Source organism: Peromyscus maniculatus, chromosome 17 (assembly GCF_049852395.1).
Source record: "Peromyscus maniculatus bairdii isolate BWxNUB_F1_BW_parent chromosome 17, HU_Pman_BW_mat_3.1, whole genome shotgun sequence".
Taxonomy (NCBI): domain Eukaryota; kingdom Metazoa; phylum Chordata; class Mammalia; order Rodentia; family Cricetidae; genus Peromyscus; species Peromyscus maniculatus.
In genome coordinates, this window is record NC_134868.1 from 54,804,465 (window position 1) to 54,825,524 (window position 21,060).

General features: G+C 42.6%; 1 protein-coding gene across 2 annotated transcripts in view; it reads left to right on the plus strand.

Moving 5' to 3' along the window:
- The window catches only part of Csmd1 (CUB and Sushi multiple domains 1), a 1,611,441-nt gene that overhangs the window by 1,476,349 nt on the left and 114,032 nt on the right, over positions 1-21,060 (plus strand). For both annotated transcript variants that reach the window (XM_042262873.2, XM_042262874.2), the window contains exons 40-42: positions 2,441-2,557; positions 8,940-9,149; positions 20,292-20,480. In XM_042262873.2, coding sequence (XP_042118807.2) covers positions 2,441-2,557; positions 8,940-9,149; positions 20,292-20,480 — 516 coding nt within the window. The remainder of the gene's footprint in view (positions 1-2,440; positions 2,558-8,939; positions 9,150-20,291; positions 20,481-21,060) is intronic.

Genomic DNA, 21,060 nt, shown 5'->3' on the forward strand with positions numbered 1-21,060 from the left:
GGAGTCAAGGTACATAAGCCACTTTCTCGCTGAGCACCAGACTCTGTTCTCAGAGCTTAACTAATGCTGACTGTTTTTAATATCCCATCAAGCCCTGGAGGGGCCAGGCAGCTTGCCGGGGGCCCCCAGCAGAGTTAAAGTTCTTACTGGGGCAGGTGGGACTGGAGACTTCTTGCACTGCAGGGTTCTCAAGAGTATGTGACCTGTGTCATAAAATAAAAATTCATCATTTGGTTCCAGAACATGAAAAACCTGCACAAAATATATAAATCCAGAAAAAATGCCAAGTCCCTGATATTCTGTAGCAAGGATCACCTGTCCTTTTGAAGGCAGCATTTGCTGGTAGGTCTCAACATAGGCTGCCTACCAAGCAGGAGATGGCATGAGCAAGGTCTGAGCAGAAGGTAGGGGCAAAGGGGTTCACAGAAACTCTAAGAAGTAGCTTTCCTCTGGCCATTAGGGAGCATAGCAAGCCTGGGACTGGAGAGATGGCTCAGTGGTTAAGGGCATATCAGCTACATATGTGTTACAAAGACATGTATACGGCCAAAATACCCATATGCATAAAACAGTTTTAAAACACAGCATGCTGGCAATGGGGCTCTCTGGGTAACTCAAAGCAAGGTAGATGTGGTCACACCTTTAGGGAGTTCTGCTTTGAGGCTCATCACCTGGTTCTTTTTATATACACAAGGCTGACCTATGCTGCTAGCTCTCACATCACAAAGAAGTCATCCTGTGCCTAGTATCTAGATGTTTGTGGGATCCAGCACACTGTCCCTGGCCTGTGTTCAGGATGGATAACAATATTGAGGATGGCACCTGTAACTCCAGCTTTGTGCCAGCTCCTGCTCATGATAACTGTGCCAATCTTCCTCTGAGGGGGTGGAGATTCTATAACAGATGTCCATATTTCATGACACTAGATTTTTTTTCAGTCATACTTAAAATTAGAAGGGCCTTCTTAGAAATGTAACCATTATTGGACACTCATCTTCCTGACTTTGTAGCCATTTCCTATTTTCCATTTGTCCTCCCTGAGGATGGACACCACATCCACCTTCCTTCCAGCTAGAGGGTCCTATGTGGAGAGGTGCTTTGGTTTAGCCCCCATACTGGCATGTCTCCAGCCCAGTGCAGGCTCAGACACCACACCCAAGCAGCCTGCATTTCACACATGATTCTCATCTGCTGACAGCTCCCTGCTGGGCTACTCTCTAAGCTACAGGCATGCCAATTTCATCTGCACTGGTGTCTAGAATCATAACTCATAGCAGAAGAAGGTACCTTTAAATGTTCAAGGTTATTTCTTGGATAGACAGAATGTTTAAACCCGGGTCGCAATGGCCTGTCTTGAGCAACTAACCACAGTCACCAGGGTTGGCTTTTACATATTGTCTCATGTGAAATCTGCCCTTGTTGGGTAAAGTTATCTAACCCGGATCATTGAAAATAATTTGGAAATTAAAAGACCCTACGGTATACATGCACGGGGCTTTCTGGCAGAGGTTTTTGAAAACATGAACTGAGTGCTTAGAATAAGAGAAATTTTTTCACATTGTCCCCTAGATAAGAAATGACATCATTTGCCTCATTAGATGAAAATACATGAAATTGTGTCTTTAACCCGTCACAAATGGTCAACCCCTAGGGTTCCTGGTGAACCAGCCTTGTGGCTAATGTAAACAGATGTTTACATTGTTATAAAATCAGCTGTGTTTCTTTTACTGGCGAACATCAGACACAATAGCACAGCGTGTACATAATTACAATACAGAGACTCTCTGTCTTCATGACACGACTTTTCTGAGATAAGTGGTTACAGAGAGTTACATTCTCCAAAGGAAGGGACTCTGAGTGCCAGGGCTGCTAAAGGACACTGGGACCCCAGAACCAGACAGAGCTGGAGCATCCTGGAGAAGAGAGGGGTGGAGGTTCCCAGCTGTGAACCTTCAGGCCAATGTCTTATTCCATGGACATGTTCCATCTGTCATGGGGTGGTGGGGGTGGAAATCATCTGAGTAACAGTCTTTATGACTGACTGCTGTGGAGCTTCAGGATGGTACCCATTTGTTTCCACGCAGTCGGAGCACAAGTGAACCATCAATGGACAGATAGCAGTACTACCACAAACAACAGCTATAAAGCCCAAGTCAACTTGATGCCTGTTTGAAATACACTGTTAAACCAGCTGACCTTTGCTAAGGGCCTATAGTGCCAGAAGGCAAGTGGAGAAGGATCTTTATTCCCAAGTATCTCACAGAGCAGAGGGAAGCTGGGCCCCTGGGTAACTAGCATCCATGTTCTACATGAAAGGCTATTCGTAGGTACCACCCTGTGGGCTTTCTCTTTTCCAGTGTGGTCCATTAAACTGTGTTAGGTTAGGGATCCTTGCTGAACACAAAACTCTAGGAGACTCCTGTCCTCTTCTGTTTAACAGCCACCTGTGGGGGGACGCTGACTAGCATGAGTGGAGTGATCCTGAGCCCAGGGTTCCCAGGCTCATACCCCAACAACTTGGACTGCACCTGGAAGATATCACTGCCCATTGGCTATGGTGAGTGAACTGGGAATCATTCCACCCAGCAGAGTCTCCCCAAGTGACTGATGTGTGACCATCCATTGTCTTAACTGTGTCTTTCATTGAAAGTAGATTACAGATTTAAGTAGAGCTTTGACAGAATAGCATTGAGAGCACGAAGTTATTCTAAAACATCCATTCAGCCAGGTGGTTCTCTTCAGGACAAATTTAATTAGCTGAATGATGCCATGACATAGCATCCCTAAGTCACCTGTCTTTTCATTCATGTTTCTGCCTATTCTTGTCCAGTTCTGGCATTCAGGAGTAGTGATTCTGGAAATTATTTTAGGGATTCCATATTAGGACACATACTAAATGTAATATAACACATAAATTTGGAAATACAGCATCTTATTAACTTTTTAGTTATATGTTATGTTTATTATTTGTGAAATTTTAAGATGTGTTTAGCTGTTGACTTTCAGGTTCTCTGCTTTAGAAAATTTGTAACTTTGTTACAAACACTAAAATCTTATTTTGCTTTGACTTCAGAAGGATGTGATCTTTTGTACAAGTCTCTGATTTTCTTCCATGCTACTCTTCACCTACCGTGTACCTTTGTTCTCACTATAGCCACTTTATGGGCTTCCAGCTCCTCTCTTCCCTCTAAAGCCACACTGTAGGTGCACCAAGGGAGGGACTCAGTGGCAGTCCTAGGTAGTAGTAACTGGACACCTAGATACCAAACACTTGATATATCAATGAGGCATGACCAACAGCCATATATAAATCATTGTCCTAGAAGGTCATGTGATGTGAGATGTCCTTCTGTACACTGTGAATATGTGTTGCTCTCATTGGTTGATAAATAAAGCTACTTTGGCCTATGGTAAGGCAGGATAGAGCCAGGCATGAAATCCAAGCAGAGATATAGGAGAAGGGCAGAGTCTGGGAGATGCCAGCCAGCCACCCAAGGAGCAACATGCCAACAGACCAGCAATGCCAGGGCCATGTTACAATACATAGATAAATCAAAATGGGTTAATTTAAGTTGTAAGAGTTAGTTAATAATAAGCCTGAGCCATTGGCCAAGCATTTATAATTAATATAAGTTTTTGTGTCATAATTTGGGTAGTGGCTGCTGGATATTTGATAGTTGCTGGCAGGACAGAACTTCTGCCTATGATCATGGTGTTTTCAAAGCATTTCCTGTGAATAGCTATACCCCATGACAGTAGCATGTAGAAAGAAAGCTGTAGGGAGGACATAATTGGCCCACTTCCTCATAAGAGAACACTGGGACCATGCAGTGGGATGAAGGCCCTGCCTGGCTTGGCCAGGTATATGACAAGGGATGTTGTCAGCCAACATTTGGTCAGCTAGACATGGTAAGTAGAGGGCCTACCAGGGTAGCCCAAGAGGGCCAGCATGTGGAGTCTTGACCCAGTAGTTTTCAGAAGCCATAAAGAAGTCATGTGGGAAAGGACAGGGTGAAGGACAAAGGCCATGGCAAGGAGTTGAGTGACTTTTCCTTGGAAGACATAACTCTATAGGGCACTGATGGTAGATCAAAGGACCAATTTCACTCAGATCTAACAATGAATCAGAGAGTTGTTGGGGTCACTTTGGGGAGTATGATTGAGGAGTTACGTACAGATGCATAAATGTCTCAGTGCAATTACTTCACCCAAAATCCCACCGCAGCAAGAACAACAGCTCTTGAGGGCTGCGTCCTAGAAGTTCCCTGTACAACGTACAAACAGCTTAGTCACTTGGAGGCCTCCTGTCCATAGCAGTTCTTACTGCTTATATATAATCTTGTGGAGGGTCCCTGTGAATCTTGTAATTTCAGGAACTTCCTGAAACTTCTGAGTTTTATTTATTTCCAGAGCCATGTAAATTCCATTTCCTTCAAAAGTTTTAAACAGCTTTGCACCTCCCTCCAGCAAGATGTGCTTTGATTTAGAGAACAACAATCTACCCCTTTCTCTGGGTCTTATATCTTTTTGTTCCTTTCTGGGCATCTTTCTCTGAGCCTTGGGTAGGAAGATTAGATCATATAGATGCCTGATTATCAGGCTGCTATATTTCATCAATAGTCATTTAGTCTCAGGAATTTGAACAGGTGTGTCTAGCACATCTTTTCTTACATAAAAGAGTTCCCTTGCATAAATAATTGAAGCTGACAGCATAGTAAACTTGTGTGCAAACACAAATGATTAGAAGGCAACTTGATAGACTAATCACATCTATTTAATTGAACAATAGTAATTGCTTCTGCACTGAAGCCTATTTCCTCCCAGGCTTGACTTACAGTACCTGAACTAAATCCTCTCCTATGGATCAGACCTTCAATTTGATTGGAAAGCAATTGATATCCATGACAGTTGTGCCATGAATGCACCAGAAGGCAGGTCTTGACTTACAGTGTGTTGCTGCTGTAGCATGCAGTCTTATAACCAAGTGAGACAGTTAGTGAGACTTCTCACTCAGCATCTCACGTGGCACTTTCCAGCACTGTGAAAGCTAGCCAGCAGGAGAGAGTTTCCAGATAAGTCACACTCTGTTGCCCATATGTCCTGAAGCTAAACTATGCAAAGGTCCTCAGCAACACCAGCTTCTCATCTAATTCTAACATGCAACTAGCAGCAATGGCAATAGCTTTATGGCTCATGAGGCCTTATGGGTCTCCTTGGCCAAAAACATATAGGAAGGGAGTCCAATGCTAACACTAGGATTTTCATTCAACAATCATTGTTCCTTGGAGTGCCTTTTCTTACCTGCAGTTTCTTCATTTAAACTCCTTAGCAGTTCTCTCCTGTTCTTCAAGATACTTTTATAAACCTGCGAGAAACTCAAAGGTTAGCATTATATCAGAGACTTTTTACTTGTCTACCTTTCATGGCCGGCCTAGACTAAGCATCAAGGATCATTTAAATGGTCTCTGTCTCAGCAGCCACTGTCTTCACATTTTGGGGCTATTTTCTTCACTGATTTTAGCCTCTGTGTGTGCTGCCTTGGTAAAGTGGAATCTACTTAGAATCTACTTAGACTCTTTAGGTCTGTTTTCTAAAATACATCTAAAGGTGCAGTTAAGAGAAATGTAATCCAGCTATTCTATTGGTTTTTTTTGTTTTGTTTTTTCTTTCTGTTTTATCATGATCCTTTTCTTTATAAACCACTGTGCTATGATCTCACAAAATGACATCCAAAATTATAAAATGCTTGGACCATCTGGTACCATGAGGAAAGTATAAAGGGTCTTTTAGATGGTTTGCTATACACATAGGAGATAAGTTAATACTCATAAATTCCATCCGCTGAAAATGAGGACTTGGCTGCAAAGTCAGGACCACATTACTATTTAAAGCTTCATCAGAGTTGGAAGGCAAATCCTTTGTGCAGTGGACTCCACACTGGCACTTGATCTTCAAAGCATAACTACCACCAGATGAAAGTGTGCTGTGTAAATTTCAGCAGAGATGGAGTCTTCGATTGCTTTTCTTGCTATGTTCATAGGGTTTTAGAATATTCTGTGAGATAATAAAAGGATGACTAGGCTGCATTTGTTCTAATCCCTTCAGTTGGGCTCTGTAATGTCAAGCTGGAAGAAGTTTGTTAGAAACTAGATAGCAATACAATCCCACTTTAAGCCAGATTAAAGCCAAGCTCAGTTTCATTTGCTGATAGGTATTAGGTAATGTGATGTGTGGCTGGATTCTTTATCCCTCTTAAAATGGTAATTTTGCTCACAATACTATAATTGCCATGATCCTACTTCCTTTTCAAGTTTAATTCTATGGGAGTAAGAAAGCCTCCTTTTCTCCACCCTCTCCTGTTTAGATGTTGGCTGTCTTCCATGTAGTTGGCTTTCGGTATGGCTATCGTCTTTGAATTTCCTCTGAATTGTTGTAACCCAGAACAGCAGATCAGGCATCCCTTACCTGCCGCCCAACAAGATAGTGTGTATCCACCAAGATGATGTAAGATGAAGCCACCACCTACTTGAAAATTTTCAAATGTTGGCTTTCAGATTGGAGATATTTCTTTTTCATCTAACTTTTGTCCCTCCAGCCTCTTTCTAAAGTTTCGTGTCTGCTTCCTCTCTCATTCTTCCTCTTTTGAACCAAGTTGAATGAATTTAATGCAAACTAGTTTTCTCCAAGAAGTAGCAGAATGTCCTTGATTCATGAGGTCATTAGCTATGGTCTAGTTTATGTCACGATAATCCACAGGAAACAAGGATTGCGTCAATCTGGGCTGAAGGTAAACCTCACTGTGACCTTCCTAGTGTGACAGTGGACATAGCACCTGATACTGCTGAGCCTCTGTGCTTCACCTCTAAAATTATAGTGGCAGTAAGCATCACCCCACTTAGTGATTTGGGAAAAAAGGCTAGCAAACGGGATTCTGACAGGGTAGTTGGCCTTCTGCTAAGCCGACTAGAAGGACAATAGTTTGATGGGTGTCTCTCCTGCAAGTTTTCCTTGTAAGACTTTAAATTTATGAATTCATTTTGTCCTTTCTTCCCCACCATTCCTTCCTTAGCTCTTCTTTCTAGTTCTTCACTCACCTGACATTTTATAACGCCCTTCCTTGGATACCTGCTATTTTCTCTGTATCTCCTCTTAGCTAGGATAGCTCATGTAAGCACTGGATTTAATTTTTTAACATAATATGTTCGATGAAAATTCACTCTTTACCATCAAAATCAGGAGGGACTAGGATGTAACTCAATGACAGAACACTGTTCTAGCATGTAGGAGCCCCTGGGTTTGCTCTTGAGAACCACCTTAGGAGAACAGGGGGAATAGAATGAGAAAGTAATTTTTATTGTATTATTAATATTCAGAGTTTAGATTCCATAGCCAAGCTCATTCATGGACTTATTCAAAGACTAATGTCATTGGGGTTCTGTTTTAAATTTTCAAACAATAAAATCAGTTTAGAGCCAGCATTCAAACATCCAAGGCCATGCACCACAGAAAAGGCTCTAAACGTCTTGATTTGGGCTTTCTTCTACATTATTGACCATAGCTTGTCCACACAAATCAATGAGAACAATATCCTGGTACACGGAGCTGAGCCAGTCTTTTGTATCTTGATCTTAGCCTTGATTCTGAGAGTCACATTGACCTCTATCAGACTGGGTTTCTTGAGAGCCTCTGTAACTTGCTTTGCATGTGATGCAATTAAATATAATCCCTGCTTATCTAAAACATCTTTTATGTAATAGTATAATAACCCAGTTAATATAAGAATGAACCTGTAAAAAAATCATTACATTCATTTTTGTGTGTGTGTTTTTTGTATCTATGTACGTGTGTGCTCACATGCCTCTATATATGTGTGGAGGTCAGAGGTCAGTTTATAGGAGCTGGTTCTCTCCTTCCATGTGGATCTCAGAGATTGATTATATTTCATCAGGTTTAGAAACTAGTACTGTTACTTAATTGTAGCAGGAATCTTAAAAGTTCATATTAATAAAATTAAACCCGAGGCCAGTTATTGGGGTCAATGCTGGTATATCAGAGAGACAGAACAAGCCACAGCTTCTCACCTCACCAGTTCCTCAGCTGGTCCTGTTTCCTCAGACTGGAAGCCTCTGTGTCCTCATCCAGAATGTATCTCAGCTGAACTGTGTTGCTCCATAGCCTGAAAGCTTAACCAGCCAAATGCCTAACCAGCCAAATGCCTAACTAGCCAAAATCTCTAGTTTCTGGTCCTCACGCCTTATATATCTTTCTACTTTCTACCACCACTCCCTGGGATTAAAGGCTGGCTTTCTGGGATTAAAGGTGTGTGTCACCACGCTTGGCTATTTCCAATGTGGCCTTGAACTCACAGAGATCCAGAGGGATTTCTATCTCTGGAATGCTAGGATTAAAGGCGTGTGCTATCACTGACTAACTAGTGGCTTGTCTGTTCTCTGACCCCAGGTAAGTTTATTAAGGTACACAATATTTTGGTGACACAATACCACCACACTTAATGGTTCATCTTGAAGACCCTAGAATATGTTACAAAGTTTGTTTTGTATTTTTAATCTAGTATTGACTTCTTTGATTAAAATCATGATTAACATGTGAATGATATCATGTATGATGCCAGCCTTCTGTTTGGGTTATAATCATTGTTGGAGTGACACATCCTTAAATTACTATTCTAAAAATGATGTCTGTGCCTCTCTGTGGTATGGTGCTGGCAGTAGTCATATTTCACAGAAATTGACTAGTGGTTATGAATTTTGCAGACAAAGATCACATAGAGTTAAGCTAAGCCAAGGTATTCTTCAAAGATACGGCATTTCCTCCACCATGCCCCTCTTTTTTATAGAATGAAGTGGTAATTCCTTTGATCAGCCATGATCTTGGACACATTATCGTGAACTTTCTGAAGATTCCATGTTTTCTCATAGGTGCGCATATCCAATTTCTGAATTTCTCAACTGAAGCCAACCATGACTACCTGGAGATCCAAAATGGACCTTACCACAGCAGTCCAATGATGGGCCAGTTCAGTGGCCCTGACCTGCCTGCATCTCTGCTGAGCACTACACATGAAACCCTCATCCGCTTCTATAGTGACCACTCACAGAACCGACAAGGATTTAAACTCAGTTACCAAGGTAAGCATTGAGACAAATCGCTCTGCAGATGCTCCTTATGCTGCATTTAATCTTAAATATCCCTGATTGTTTAAAGCCTTGTGTAGCCAAATGGACTCCCAAAACATGTCGGCCTCTGCCTTGTGGAATCATGACAGTCCTGGGACATGGGGCTAAGAGCACAGAGGAAAAGCTTAGCCAGGTGAAGACCTCATCTAGACCCTGCCCTCAGCCTAATCTCCCCTCCTCTTTCTACTCTTTTATCATTATATACCTCCAGTCACAAGGCCTTCTCTCCTGTCACTTGTCCCTTATAGCCTTTGTCCCTTTAGGACATGGACTGGACCAGAAGAGTCAGCTGGTATCAGAGATAAGAATGGCAGCCACTGGCACGTGTACGTTCTCTCAGCTCAGCATCATGTCCTCTCCCCTGTTTGAATGTTGTTTAAGTCACATCAGTATCTTAGCCATTGTTCTGTTGCTGCAACAAGACACCATGACAAAGGCAACTCTTATAAAAGACAGCATTTAATTAGGGCTAGCTTCTAGTGTCAGAGGTTTATCGTCAGGGCACAAAGCATGTTGGTAGACAGGCAGACATAGTGCTGTATGAGAAATAGCCGAGAGGTCTACATCCTAATTTACAGGAAACAGGAAGAGAGAGAGAGCAGGTGGGCCTGGCATGAGCTTTTGAAATCTCAAAGCCTGCCCCTAGTGACACACTTCCTACAACAAGGCGGTAGTTACTCCAACAAGGCTGTACCTCCTGGTCCTTGTAAGCCATCCAAACAGCTCTACTCCCTGATGGCTAAACATTCAAATATATGAGCCTAGGGTACATTCTTAGTCACACCACCACCATCAGTAAAGAGAAGTGGTTCAGAGCCACTCGGGAGGCAGGTGGATCTCTGTGAGTTTGAGGCCAGCCTGGGCTACAGAGTGAGTTCCAGGAAAGGCACAAAGCTACACAGAGAAACCCTGTCTGAGAGAGAGAGAGAGAGAGAGAGAGAGAGAGAGAGAGAGAGAGAGAGAGAGAGAGAAGCAGTTCAGAAGCCTCTCACTCATCCAAACACAAAATCACTTCATCCCAAAGCACCCTTGAATGTTCAAAAAAAAAGCTCAGAGCTTTTATTACATCTGAAATCACTTAGTTGGCCTTCTCTAAGTATTGTCACATCAAATGAGTTGAAAATGCCCATGGTTGAGTCACTTGCTACCTTTTTATGTTTTTTGTTTTTAAAGAACAGTCCTTAGAAACAGGACACTGACATTTTATCACAGTAACATGCTAGTATTTAAGGTTGATTCTCTGGTGCTGTTACTTAAATTCTCATCTAAAATGTAAAATGTCGGCGTGGACTTCCAGAATTGGGGTCTCTGAAAAGAAGAGCCCAGTGAGGAGGAAACAGAGGGACATATCCTCTCCCCTGTCCTCTGAGGACTCCTGTAGAACTCAGATCATGTGTACTACACAGAGGTATGTACTACACAGAGGTGTGCCTGTCCCTCAACCATGGTGAATGCCTTAGAGTGAGGCAGGTTTTACCTAAGTCTTTCAGTGTATAGAGATCATTAATGCTGCCCCCATCAGGACCCCAGGTCCACTGCTCCTGAGTGACCAAGTAGAGAGGCATGACTAGCTTTGCTGATCGTCTCAGATCCTTTGGGATGGAAACTTCAAGAATCTAGTCGTAGTCTGTTGTCATGGTTGTTGGATAAGACTGGGTCCCTGAGCAAGGACAGGATTAGGAACTGGCATGCCAATGGAGAAGTATCTTACTTTAAGTCTATGAGATTCGGGGTAGTTTTTATTATTGAGTGAGAGCTAGACTAAACCAATAGATATCCTGGGTCTTCTCAAAGTCAGGAATCAATTGCCTATGTATATGTATAATAAACATTCTACCAAAAAGAACAGTACAGAAGAGTGGTGACCACTGCAGATCTGTTCCATGCTCCAGTATAGCCTGGTATCTGGCTCAGGCTGGCCCCCACCCAATGTAACACATGAGTTCTGTGCTTGTTGGTGCTCCCTTCCCGGTGATAAAGAACCTGCATTCTGCTCTCTGTTCACTTTAGGGAGGTTCCTGCACTATGGAGGTCTCTTCTTTGTGTCCGGTTCTGTGTTCTTGACTGTTCCTTAAATGAAGTCTGCTTCAGCAATTGATAGACCCAGCTCAATTAACTCTTGGGTTGGTTTCATGGCTGTTGGGGAAGACAACAGAAAGTAATGTCTTAATCTTGGGGGTGGATCAGAATGTAGTGTCGCCACCCAGAGCCAGAAGTAGATTTCATTCTTCTGACCAGAATCTAATCCTGAAGCTGATTCCCTGGAAGACTTTAGTGTCTAGACTGGATTTTTCTGCCATACCCTCACATAGTCTCCACGTAAGGGTGTTGATTTAGAAGATATGCAAATCCAGCATCTTTGTAGCATCTCTAACCTCTGCCCAGACTAGAGCCAAAGACTTATGTTTAAACACTTCTGGAATCTCTGGCAAGAATGGGGGAAGGGGGTCAGTGGTTAAGAGCACTGGCTGATCTTGCAGAGGACTCAGGTTCAGATCCAAGCATAGTCACTCCAGCTCACATCTTTAATGCCCTCTTCTGGCCTCCTCAAGCACTGAACACTTGTGATACACAGACACACAGGCAGGCAAACCAGTCATACACATAAAGAATATATAAACCTCTTAAAAATCTACTATTTTCTTTTTTTAGCATTTATGGCCAGGGAGGCATGTGTTCTACAGCACAGACATGGAGGATAAAGGAGACCTTGGAGGAGTCATTTTTCTCCTTCACTGTGTAGGATTCCCAGTTAGAATTCGGGTCACAAGCCGCAGCAGCAGCAAGTGCCTTTACATAAAGGGCCATTTTTTCATGTCATTGACTCCCACTTTGAAGCAGAGTCTTAGTATACAGAGTAAGCTGGCCTTGAACTTGGAGAGATCTACCACCTGCCTTTGCCTTCTAAGTGCTAGCATGATCAAAGTTGTATGCCACCATGTCTAGTCCCCTTTTTAAAACAGATCGTATGATTACTCCATATTGATTGGATCCTAGAAAGTGATTTGACCCTCAGGACTTACACAGGACATACATTTGACCATGAGTTTCCTTCCTGAAAAATATAAAACTAAAGAGATGTGGGGACTGCCCACCAAAAGAGAATCATTAAAAAGAATTTAACCTCATGTTTAAAGTTCTTCTATAAAGTGTTGATATGCAAAACATTTCTGACTAAAGGCTTACCTCTTCTGCCACTCTGTGTTGTTGAAAAGAAGCCTTCTGAAAACACTAACAGTTTTCCTTTCTAAAGGACATGGTCACAGTACTGAAGAGGAATGGCCCCTTTCCTGGGCTGACAGACCCTTTCAGTGTGGGCGACATCTGCATGGACTCTTTTAAGCTGGAGTAAATCTGGTGTTAATTTGCATTAACTATTTGGAAACTATTACATAGTTATGTTTCAAACCATTGGCCAGCTCCAGCAGATGCAGCACTTTTGAGGTATCTCTTTTCTTGAGTCCCCTGATTGTGTATCCAACATTTCAATTTCCTTCAAATACAGAGAGTCCCACCTCCAGTATTGCCTTCCAACTACTTCATCTCATATAATCTTATTGTTTGCTTGTTTATTTTTTATAATTTCCATGTCTCTAATAATTATCTTAATCCAAGCTGAATGACTTGTAAACAGCTAACCCCAGGAGAAGCCTGCATAGGAATCACCTAGACAAGGGGTCACATGTTGTATGATTTACGATTTTAGTAATTATCAGATGTTGATGTCTGCAATTAGGTGTCAACAGTTCAAGAGATACCCATGGGTCAAATTTCCCTTCTTCTTGCATATTAAAATTTGGAAGTATCTCCCTGGGAAAGATACTGGGGTTCAGGGAAGGCTCTCCACTTTTTAGTGGAGGCAGGCCAGCAGGCAGGCTGTGGCTCCCTGTACCTGTGCTCAATGATACTCACCTGTTTGACCTTCTAGAATCTGGACCTGTGAACACTCTTAAAGGAGAACCATCTAGGCATCTAGTTGGCTGAGCAAATATTTTATCCACTTGACACTTGGCTTTTAAATATTCACATGAAAGATCTCACTAAAAAGCATAATTTATTATAATTCATTTTTCATAACTAGAAAGCATGGAAATCAGTTCTATAATGAAGAATGACAGCATGAACTTGAGACACGCTCATTTCTCATAGACTGTCATATTTAACAGAGATGGTGATATGATGGTTTACCAGTGTTTGTCATTGTATAAAGTGTAGGAATTGGCAAACAGACACTGACAATGATTTGTTAGATGCAGAGGCACCCATAGTTTCTACACAAGATTTATAAGCTTTGGGTACAATCAATAACTCTGAAGAAGATACGTATATCATGAGGACAGGCCTTGTCATTCACAGTGATGTCTGCTGTGCATATCTTATTCCTCAGCTTTGCCTTATATTCTTGGCCTGCTTAAAGGTCAAAAAATGCTGCTGCTGGTTAGAGCTGTCTTGAAGTTAAATGACTTAGAAAAAGGACTTTGCTAAGTAGCATGAAATGTTTGCATCCCATTTCTAAGTGAAGCATTGGGAAGGATGAGGGTATGTGGCTGTTTGTCACCGAGCTAGGTATCAATCCAAAAGTGAAAGAGACATTAGAACAATCACTGCTGGTCCCATTGGCTGTCATGGAAAGCACTTATGAAGCACTGAGACTCAGGGTGGATGTGGCTAATATCTGTTGTTCAGTGTCACACACAAGATGAGGCTGGGTACTGCACTATATAGTCTTTGTAGATTGTGAAAATGCTTGTGGAATTTTGCTTATTAAGTAACTTCCTTTTCCTTTAGAGGAAGCTTTCAGAGATATTGAGCCCCCCTCCTAGATTATAATGTCTCCTTAGTAATTGAAATAGTAATTGTTCAGTTATGAAAATCTTAAAGATAACTTTACCATTAGAAGTAAAAATACACCCAATATCTTCCTTCTTTTTTGACGTGTGTGTGTGTGTGTGTGTGTGTGTGTAAAATAAATGTGTGTGTATTTATATATGCTAAATAGATGTACTTTTAAAGACCATGGGATATGGAAGATCTGCTTATTTATAATTACAAGGAAAATGCTTTGAGTTTTCTGTGTGAGTTAACTTTGTGTAGGGGGGTGCAATTTGCAGTGACCAATTAAACAGCCTCTCTGTAAAATGTGGACTGAAGAGTTTGTTCTGGTACACAAACACACTAACTGTTCCTATGGACACAGCTGTCATTCACAAAGGACATTGATGTATTTCTGATACTCAGTCCATTTCTACCACTGCAATATTGTGAACACCTGGAGTTCCCTGGGGAAAAGCTAGAGAGGGATTTACCTTTTCCCTTTCACCTAAATGCCTGATGAGTACTGCTTTCAGTGCGAGGCTCTTGACTGAAGAAGAATGCTTCCAACTGTGAGCAAAAAATGGTTGCATCCTTCCTTTCTCCTATAGGGCATCTTTCATTATGCTGGAAGAAGTTCCCACTAAGTAGAAATTCCCTTCACTCTAGACTAGACTCTTAGAGAGGACAGCCTAGGGTTCAAGGAAATTCCCTGTGGCTCTTCTGAAGGAAAAGGGACCATTTCTTTCACCTTTCTTCATCCCCCTCCCCTTTGTCACTTCTGGAGTAAAGGTCCTTTGGGTCAAAGTAGGAGAAGTTATTTTAATGCCATAAAAGTTGTTCACTTATCCTTTGGTGAATCAAAGCATGAGACACTATCATGGTCCAGACTATGGGAAGCTATTTAGTTAAAGATGCCCCGGCCAAGGCCTCAGGCAATGTCTGGATTGGGTTGTAACTGTGTAGTAATCTGATTGATTTCATCAGTAGGTATTAGTACTAGAGGTCACATAACCAGTGGGTTACCTCACATAGCAAGTATTCCTGAGATCCATGATGGTTACAGAGGGAGGGTGTAAGCCATCACGTCTTCGAGAACAGCCAGCTTGGATAACTTTCATGCTTATGTGTGTGCTTGACTGAGAAATTGTGTGGGCCACCATCTGTAGCTTAGATGCTATTAAGGAAAAGAAAAACCTCTTTTTCCAGCTATTATAATAGCCTGCGGCTGTTAGTGTAGAATCGTGAGTTTCAAGCTGAAAGGCCACTTTAATTCCCCAATTCAAGCCTGTCACAGAGGCTGATTATGTGGGTAGAAATGGCTGCTGCCTTCAGCCCAGCTTTATCCATCCCTAAAGAAAACCCAATTATAGCTCTTAAATTATCCAGCAGGCTTTACAACAAAATTAATAAAATGCATATGCGTGCATGGGAGTGTGTGTGTGCGTGTGTATGCATGTGTGTGCGCGCGCATGTGCGCGCGTATGTTCACTAGGGATATATGTTAACCATAACCTTGTTTATTTTGCTCCCCCTGTGAATGATGCTTGTATGTCGAGCCTCCAAGGCACCACTAAACCCTGAATGACGCTCCGAATGAAGTCCGGGTTAGCTTGCTTGCAGGTAGTCTCATTCACTTCTCCTTTCCTGAGAATGGGCAATCAGCTTTCATTTTGCTTTTTTCCTTGGGGGTGTTACTAGCAATCTTACTGACAGCATTGAAGAGTGCATTTTTCCCCCATCATTTTCATTGTGTCCAAAGTAAAGCAGAGTCAGGGCAGGTAAAAAGTCTATTGAAAAGGAAGCTTTGTCCTTAGTTGGCAGGGCATGGAATTTCTCTTCTTTTGAAAAGTATGCATCTACAGCGTCATTTGAGGCTCAAGCAACATTGTAAGGGTGAATGGCAGCTATAGTGGGATACAGAACGCTGGTTCTCAGGAAAAGGCTACATCTGCAGCCTTCAGCATGGGGAGGCCCTTGAGAGGCAGAGGTGGCCCTATGGTTTGTGGCTTGCAGAGCTGTCTCAGGAGAGACACTGACCGAGTAAGGGATTGAGAATTCCAGGTATGGGTGTGGGGGATTGCAGATCAGGTCTCCTTCTGGGGTTCCTAGTCTCATGAGTATTTCCAATGGAAATCAGAGTTTAAAAGAAAAAAATCTCAGGTCAGGCAAGCTGTAAATCTCAGCAGCTGTCTGGCAGAGGCAGAGGGGGTAGAGTGAGGGGGCATGCCTTTTATGCCTTTTAAGCCACACACTTGGTGGACAAACAGCCTCACAGAAGGGAGGGAGCTTTAGCGAAGAGTAAGGAAACCCAAAATGTTGTACAAAAGGTGTTAAGGAGAGCAGGCTTGGAAAAGAGATAGAAAGGAAGAAGGGAAAGTTATGCTTTTCTGAATTATTCAGAAAAGCAGCCAGACTTAAAACTCTATATGGCTGTGAGTTACAAGCTTCTACACCAGGGTTGGGTTTCCGAGAAGGAAAAGTATAGCACTTCATTAAAGGACTTCTTATTCTGCCCATCTCCTTAGCATGGCCTATGGTGAGCTCACCTCCCCAGGGATGGCCCTTAGCCAAAGTAATTTTGACCCACTCAACTGGAATTTTAGGTCTCTACCAGTCCAGAGGGGCTAGTATCTTGGCCAGGAGGTTCTTTTCTACTATAATATTTATATTTAAATCTAAGTTCTGTATAAGAGATAAAACATGTCATATTAGTTCTTCTGAACAGGGCTCATTTTCTTCATATCTGCTTTCCTGTGCAGGGCAGAACTCTGGCTCCTGAAGCTGAGCTCAGCTTCTTCTAGACCACGTGTTATCACCTTACTCTGGGGTGTTTGTCAGGATAGAGCTCTTTCTCCAGCTCTAGTCTCTGTGAGATACAAGGCCAAGGGTTCTTTTGTGGACTTCGGGGTTCTAGAATGTCTTCTAGGTCATGTTATCCTACTGTCAACCACTGAAGATGCTTCTTCCTTAGAGACACTGCATAATTGCATATATAATAATGATTAAAGCCAAGTGAGGCTGGTAGCTCAGCTTTAGGGTTTTTTACAATGTCACCTACAGTCGGGTTCAACAATGGAGTCTGGTTGCCGTCTGTCCAGCATCTTCCTGATACTGAAGATGAGTGGGAGGACACACACAGAGATGTGTCAGTGTAATACAGATGTACCTTGCCTCACCTCTGGGCCATCATCAGAATCCCACTGTAGGCTGCCCATTGGTTACTTTCCTCATGTCTATGGCAGAATGCCTGAGATAAACAGTTAGTGGGAGGGTGGCTGCAGAAGTTCAATCCATGGTCACTTGGTCCCATGTGCCTAGGCAGAAATCAGGGCTGGAATGTGTGGCAGTAGAACCTGGAGAGATGGCTTGGCAGTGGTGAGAGCATGTATGTTTCTCCCAGAGGACCTGAGTTCAATTCCAAACACTCATGTCGGGCTTACCATACACAGGTAAAGCCACCTATAACTACAGCTCCAGGGGATTCAACATCTCTAGTCTCCATTGCTGCCCACAAATATGGTCTCATGGAGACACACAAATTCACATGCTTAAAAATAAATAATTTTTTTTAAAAAAAAAAAAAAGATAGGAAGCAGATAGAGAAGCAGACTGGAGAGCTAGTGTAACACTCAAAAGCGACCTGAAATGTTGACTCTCCCCCCTCATTTAGCCCTTCCTGAAGTTTCCACAACTTCCCCTAATAGGCCATCATCTGGGTTTCGTATTGAAACCATGACAAGTTGACAGTATTGTAAGCTAAAGATGTATTTAATGCCCAGGTCTGTGAGCATCCCAGATTAGTATCACAGCACACTGTAGAGCGTGGGTGGTTTCTCCTAGCAACGGCAGAGCTGGCTGGAATGGGAAGTTCCCCATCATTGCCCACAATCACAGGAGAGGATTGTGCTGCTCATCACTAGCCCAGGAGAAGAACCAATTTAAGAAGGGCAACTGTAGTAACCCTTCCACACCATTGCAAAATAGAAATACTCTTACACGTGAGCCCTGCATGCTGTGTGTTTGGTATTTATGAGACCATCTCAGATGTCAGCTATTATTTGTCTAGACTTTTGATTGTCTTAATGTAAATAATGCTGTACCTGCCATTCTTAAACATTTAGCCTTTTCTCCTTTGAAATTATCCTCAAGACAGATATTTCTGCAAACAGTACTGCTAGAGTAAGTACTGAACACAGTCTTCCCATGGAACTATCCAGATTGTTCACCTGAAGGTTTATGGCCAATTATGTTACCTTAAATGAGAAAGCCAATGACCTATGACTATTGCACACTGTCATCTCGAAGAGAAAGTACACCATTCGAGTACCTCCCTAAATAAATATAAACTATTGATAAATAATGACGCTTTGTAATGCTTACTGTTTGGCAAATGTTCTTGAAGACCCTCTACACAGAGTGTGCACAGATCCTTCAGAATACAGTCTCTGTTGGATGTACCTACCCGGCATCTTCCCACAGGACCTCCTTAGGAATGTCGAGACCCTGAGCACGGAACACAACCCAGGAGGTACTCAGATCCACCTCTTAGGTCTATGCTTGTATCTGCCTCCCATTCCAATGCTGTGGCTCTGTTCTATGAGTGTCCGTGTAGTATAATCATTCACTTCCCCAAGTGTGCCATGAGCCTTTGGTTCCATTTCTCCTGTGGCCTCTTGATTTCAGGTAGTTAATACAAAGATGGGAAGTGTTTGTATTTGATGCACTAGGTAGGCATCCCAGCCCAGAGTACTTCTTAGTATTTATTTATGAATTTCAAGGCACACCTTCATCTTGAATGGTGGAATGGATAGCTGGTATATGTGTCCATTCAGTTTCCACGTCACACTTCTGTGAGCCCCTCATGTCTTTTTTCATTATCATTCAATATTCTATTGTGTGTGAGAGGCTACCAGGGGAATCATACTCTTTCTAACAGTGTTTGAGAGTCTCATCTGATCTCTATGTGAATTACCTTTTCATCACTGCGACAGATGGTCAGATTGCAGCATTGTAGGAGAAAGGGTTGATTTGGCTCATAGCTTTGGAGAATTCAGTCCTTGGTCGCCTAGGACCCGTGTGCTTGAACAGAACATCATGGTGATGAGAATGTGTAGAGAAGGCTATCTCCTTAGGTACGTCATGGTGGAGAGGAAGCAGTGTGTGAGGAAAGAACTGAGTAGGTACAGTCATCACAGTCATGCACCAGGGGCCAGTTCTATATCTAGGCCCCGCCTCTCAAACTTTCCACCTACATTCAACACAGGAGCCTGTGTGCTTTATCCCAGAGACACTAAGCACCCTTTTCCACAACTGCTTGTGCAGTATATCCATGTGGCTTTAAAAAAGGGAGTTAGGACATTCTTCTGTGCATTGGTGGTGCCAGAGATGGAAAGATGGGAACATAGGTAGGAGCTGATGGTGGGGCTTTGTTTAGCTCTGAGATGCCTATAGCCGGAGTTGCACCTGACGTGTGGGCTAGCTCGCATTACTGATTCATGGCTGATCTTGCAACAATGGCGCAGGAGCAGGACACACTGGCTGTCATCCTAACTAGAATCTTGACTCAGAAATATTTGTATATTTAAGACAGGATCTCACTATGAAGGGCTGGGTGGACTCAGACTCCCAAAGCTCCAATTGTCTCTATTCTCCATGCCTTTATTAAAGGCGTAAACCACCACACCCGATAGAACATAATTATTTTAATGATTAAACCACAATAAATAGTTATTATAGCAATTGTGCAAAGAGTAATTGCTAGCTTCATGATTCTACAGTTCTATTTTTCTTGAAAAATAAAAAAAGTGAAGGAGATTTCATGTATTATTTGTCCCAAATGATGAAGTTAAACAAAATAGAGCATACTGTGCATCTGGAAACACAGAGATGGGTGGTGTGTCTCCCTTACATTCAGAGAGAAATACCAGATCCCTGTTCACTCAGCATTCCAGTCAGGCCTTTTGGTTATTGCTTCTCTTGCTTTCCAACTTAGTTTGTGCCTGTGACTTCTTGCCAAGGGAATAAACTTTGTCAGGTTTCTTTTGTGTGTATGTTGTGAATCTATGGATGCACACACTAGGTGCTTAGTAAGTGCATGTGGCTATAACCTCTTCTCCTGCTAATTTCTTCTTGCCTCATTAGGATGGCAGATGAAACTCGGAAAAGATGTTTTTTAGACATTTATATCCTCAGGAGCCAACTGCACTTATATGCCTTCTCTATAGCCCTTTTGAACCTGACACCTGCTGGGAGCTTGATGCTGTCTGTTTGTCATTTCAGCTTACGAGTTACAGAACTGCCCAGACCCACCTGCGTTCCAGAATGGTTTCATGATCAACTCAGACTACAGCGTGGGCCAGTCGATCTCCTTTGAGTGCTACCCAGGCTACATCTTGCTGGGCCATCCTGTGCTCACTTGCCAGCATGGCACTGACAGGAACTGGAACTACCCTTTCCCACGGTGTGACGGTAGGCTCCTCATCTCCCCTGGGGACTGTTGAGCTTCTCCTAGGAAGCCCAAGGCAGGAACTATTCAGTGAACATGTAGTACTTCAAGAGTTCAGTCAGCAGGGGCTTTCCTTGTTCATTGAGATTCCCTACAATAGACTATATATTTCAGAAAGATATCACATAGTAGGAAGTTTAAAGAATGTATAGTCTATGCTTGAGGAAATTATGAAGATAACAAAGTATTAGATACAAACACTGAAAACTCAACCTCAGACACAAGAGCCTGCCAATCGTCACAGGCCCCCAAAGGAAATGGGAGGTGATGACATTCCTTGACCTTCACAGTGGTGATAGGGGACAGCGATGATACAGGATGTAGTCCTGGCAAGTCTTTTTTTATTATTAGTTACTCGTCTTATTGCTGTGGTGAATTTCCTGACAAAGCAACTTAAGGAAGGGCTTATTGTGACTACAGTTTGAAGATGTCTTCCATCCTGCTGAGGAAGTCACGGTGGCAGGAAGACGAGGCAGCGGGTCACGAAGCCTCTGGATAGGAAGCACAGGGAGATGAATGCTGGCACTCAGTTCTCTTTCTCTT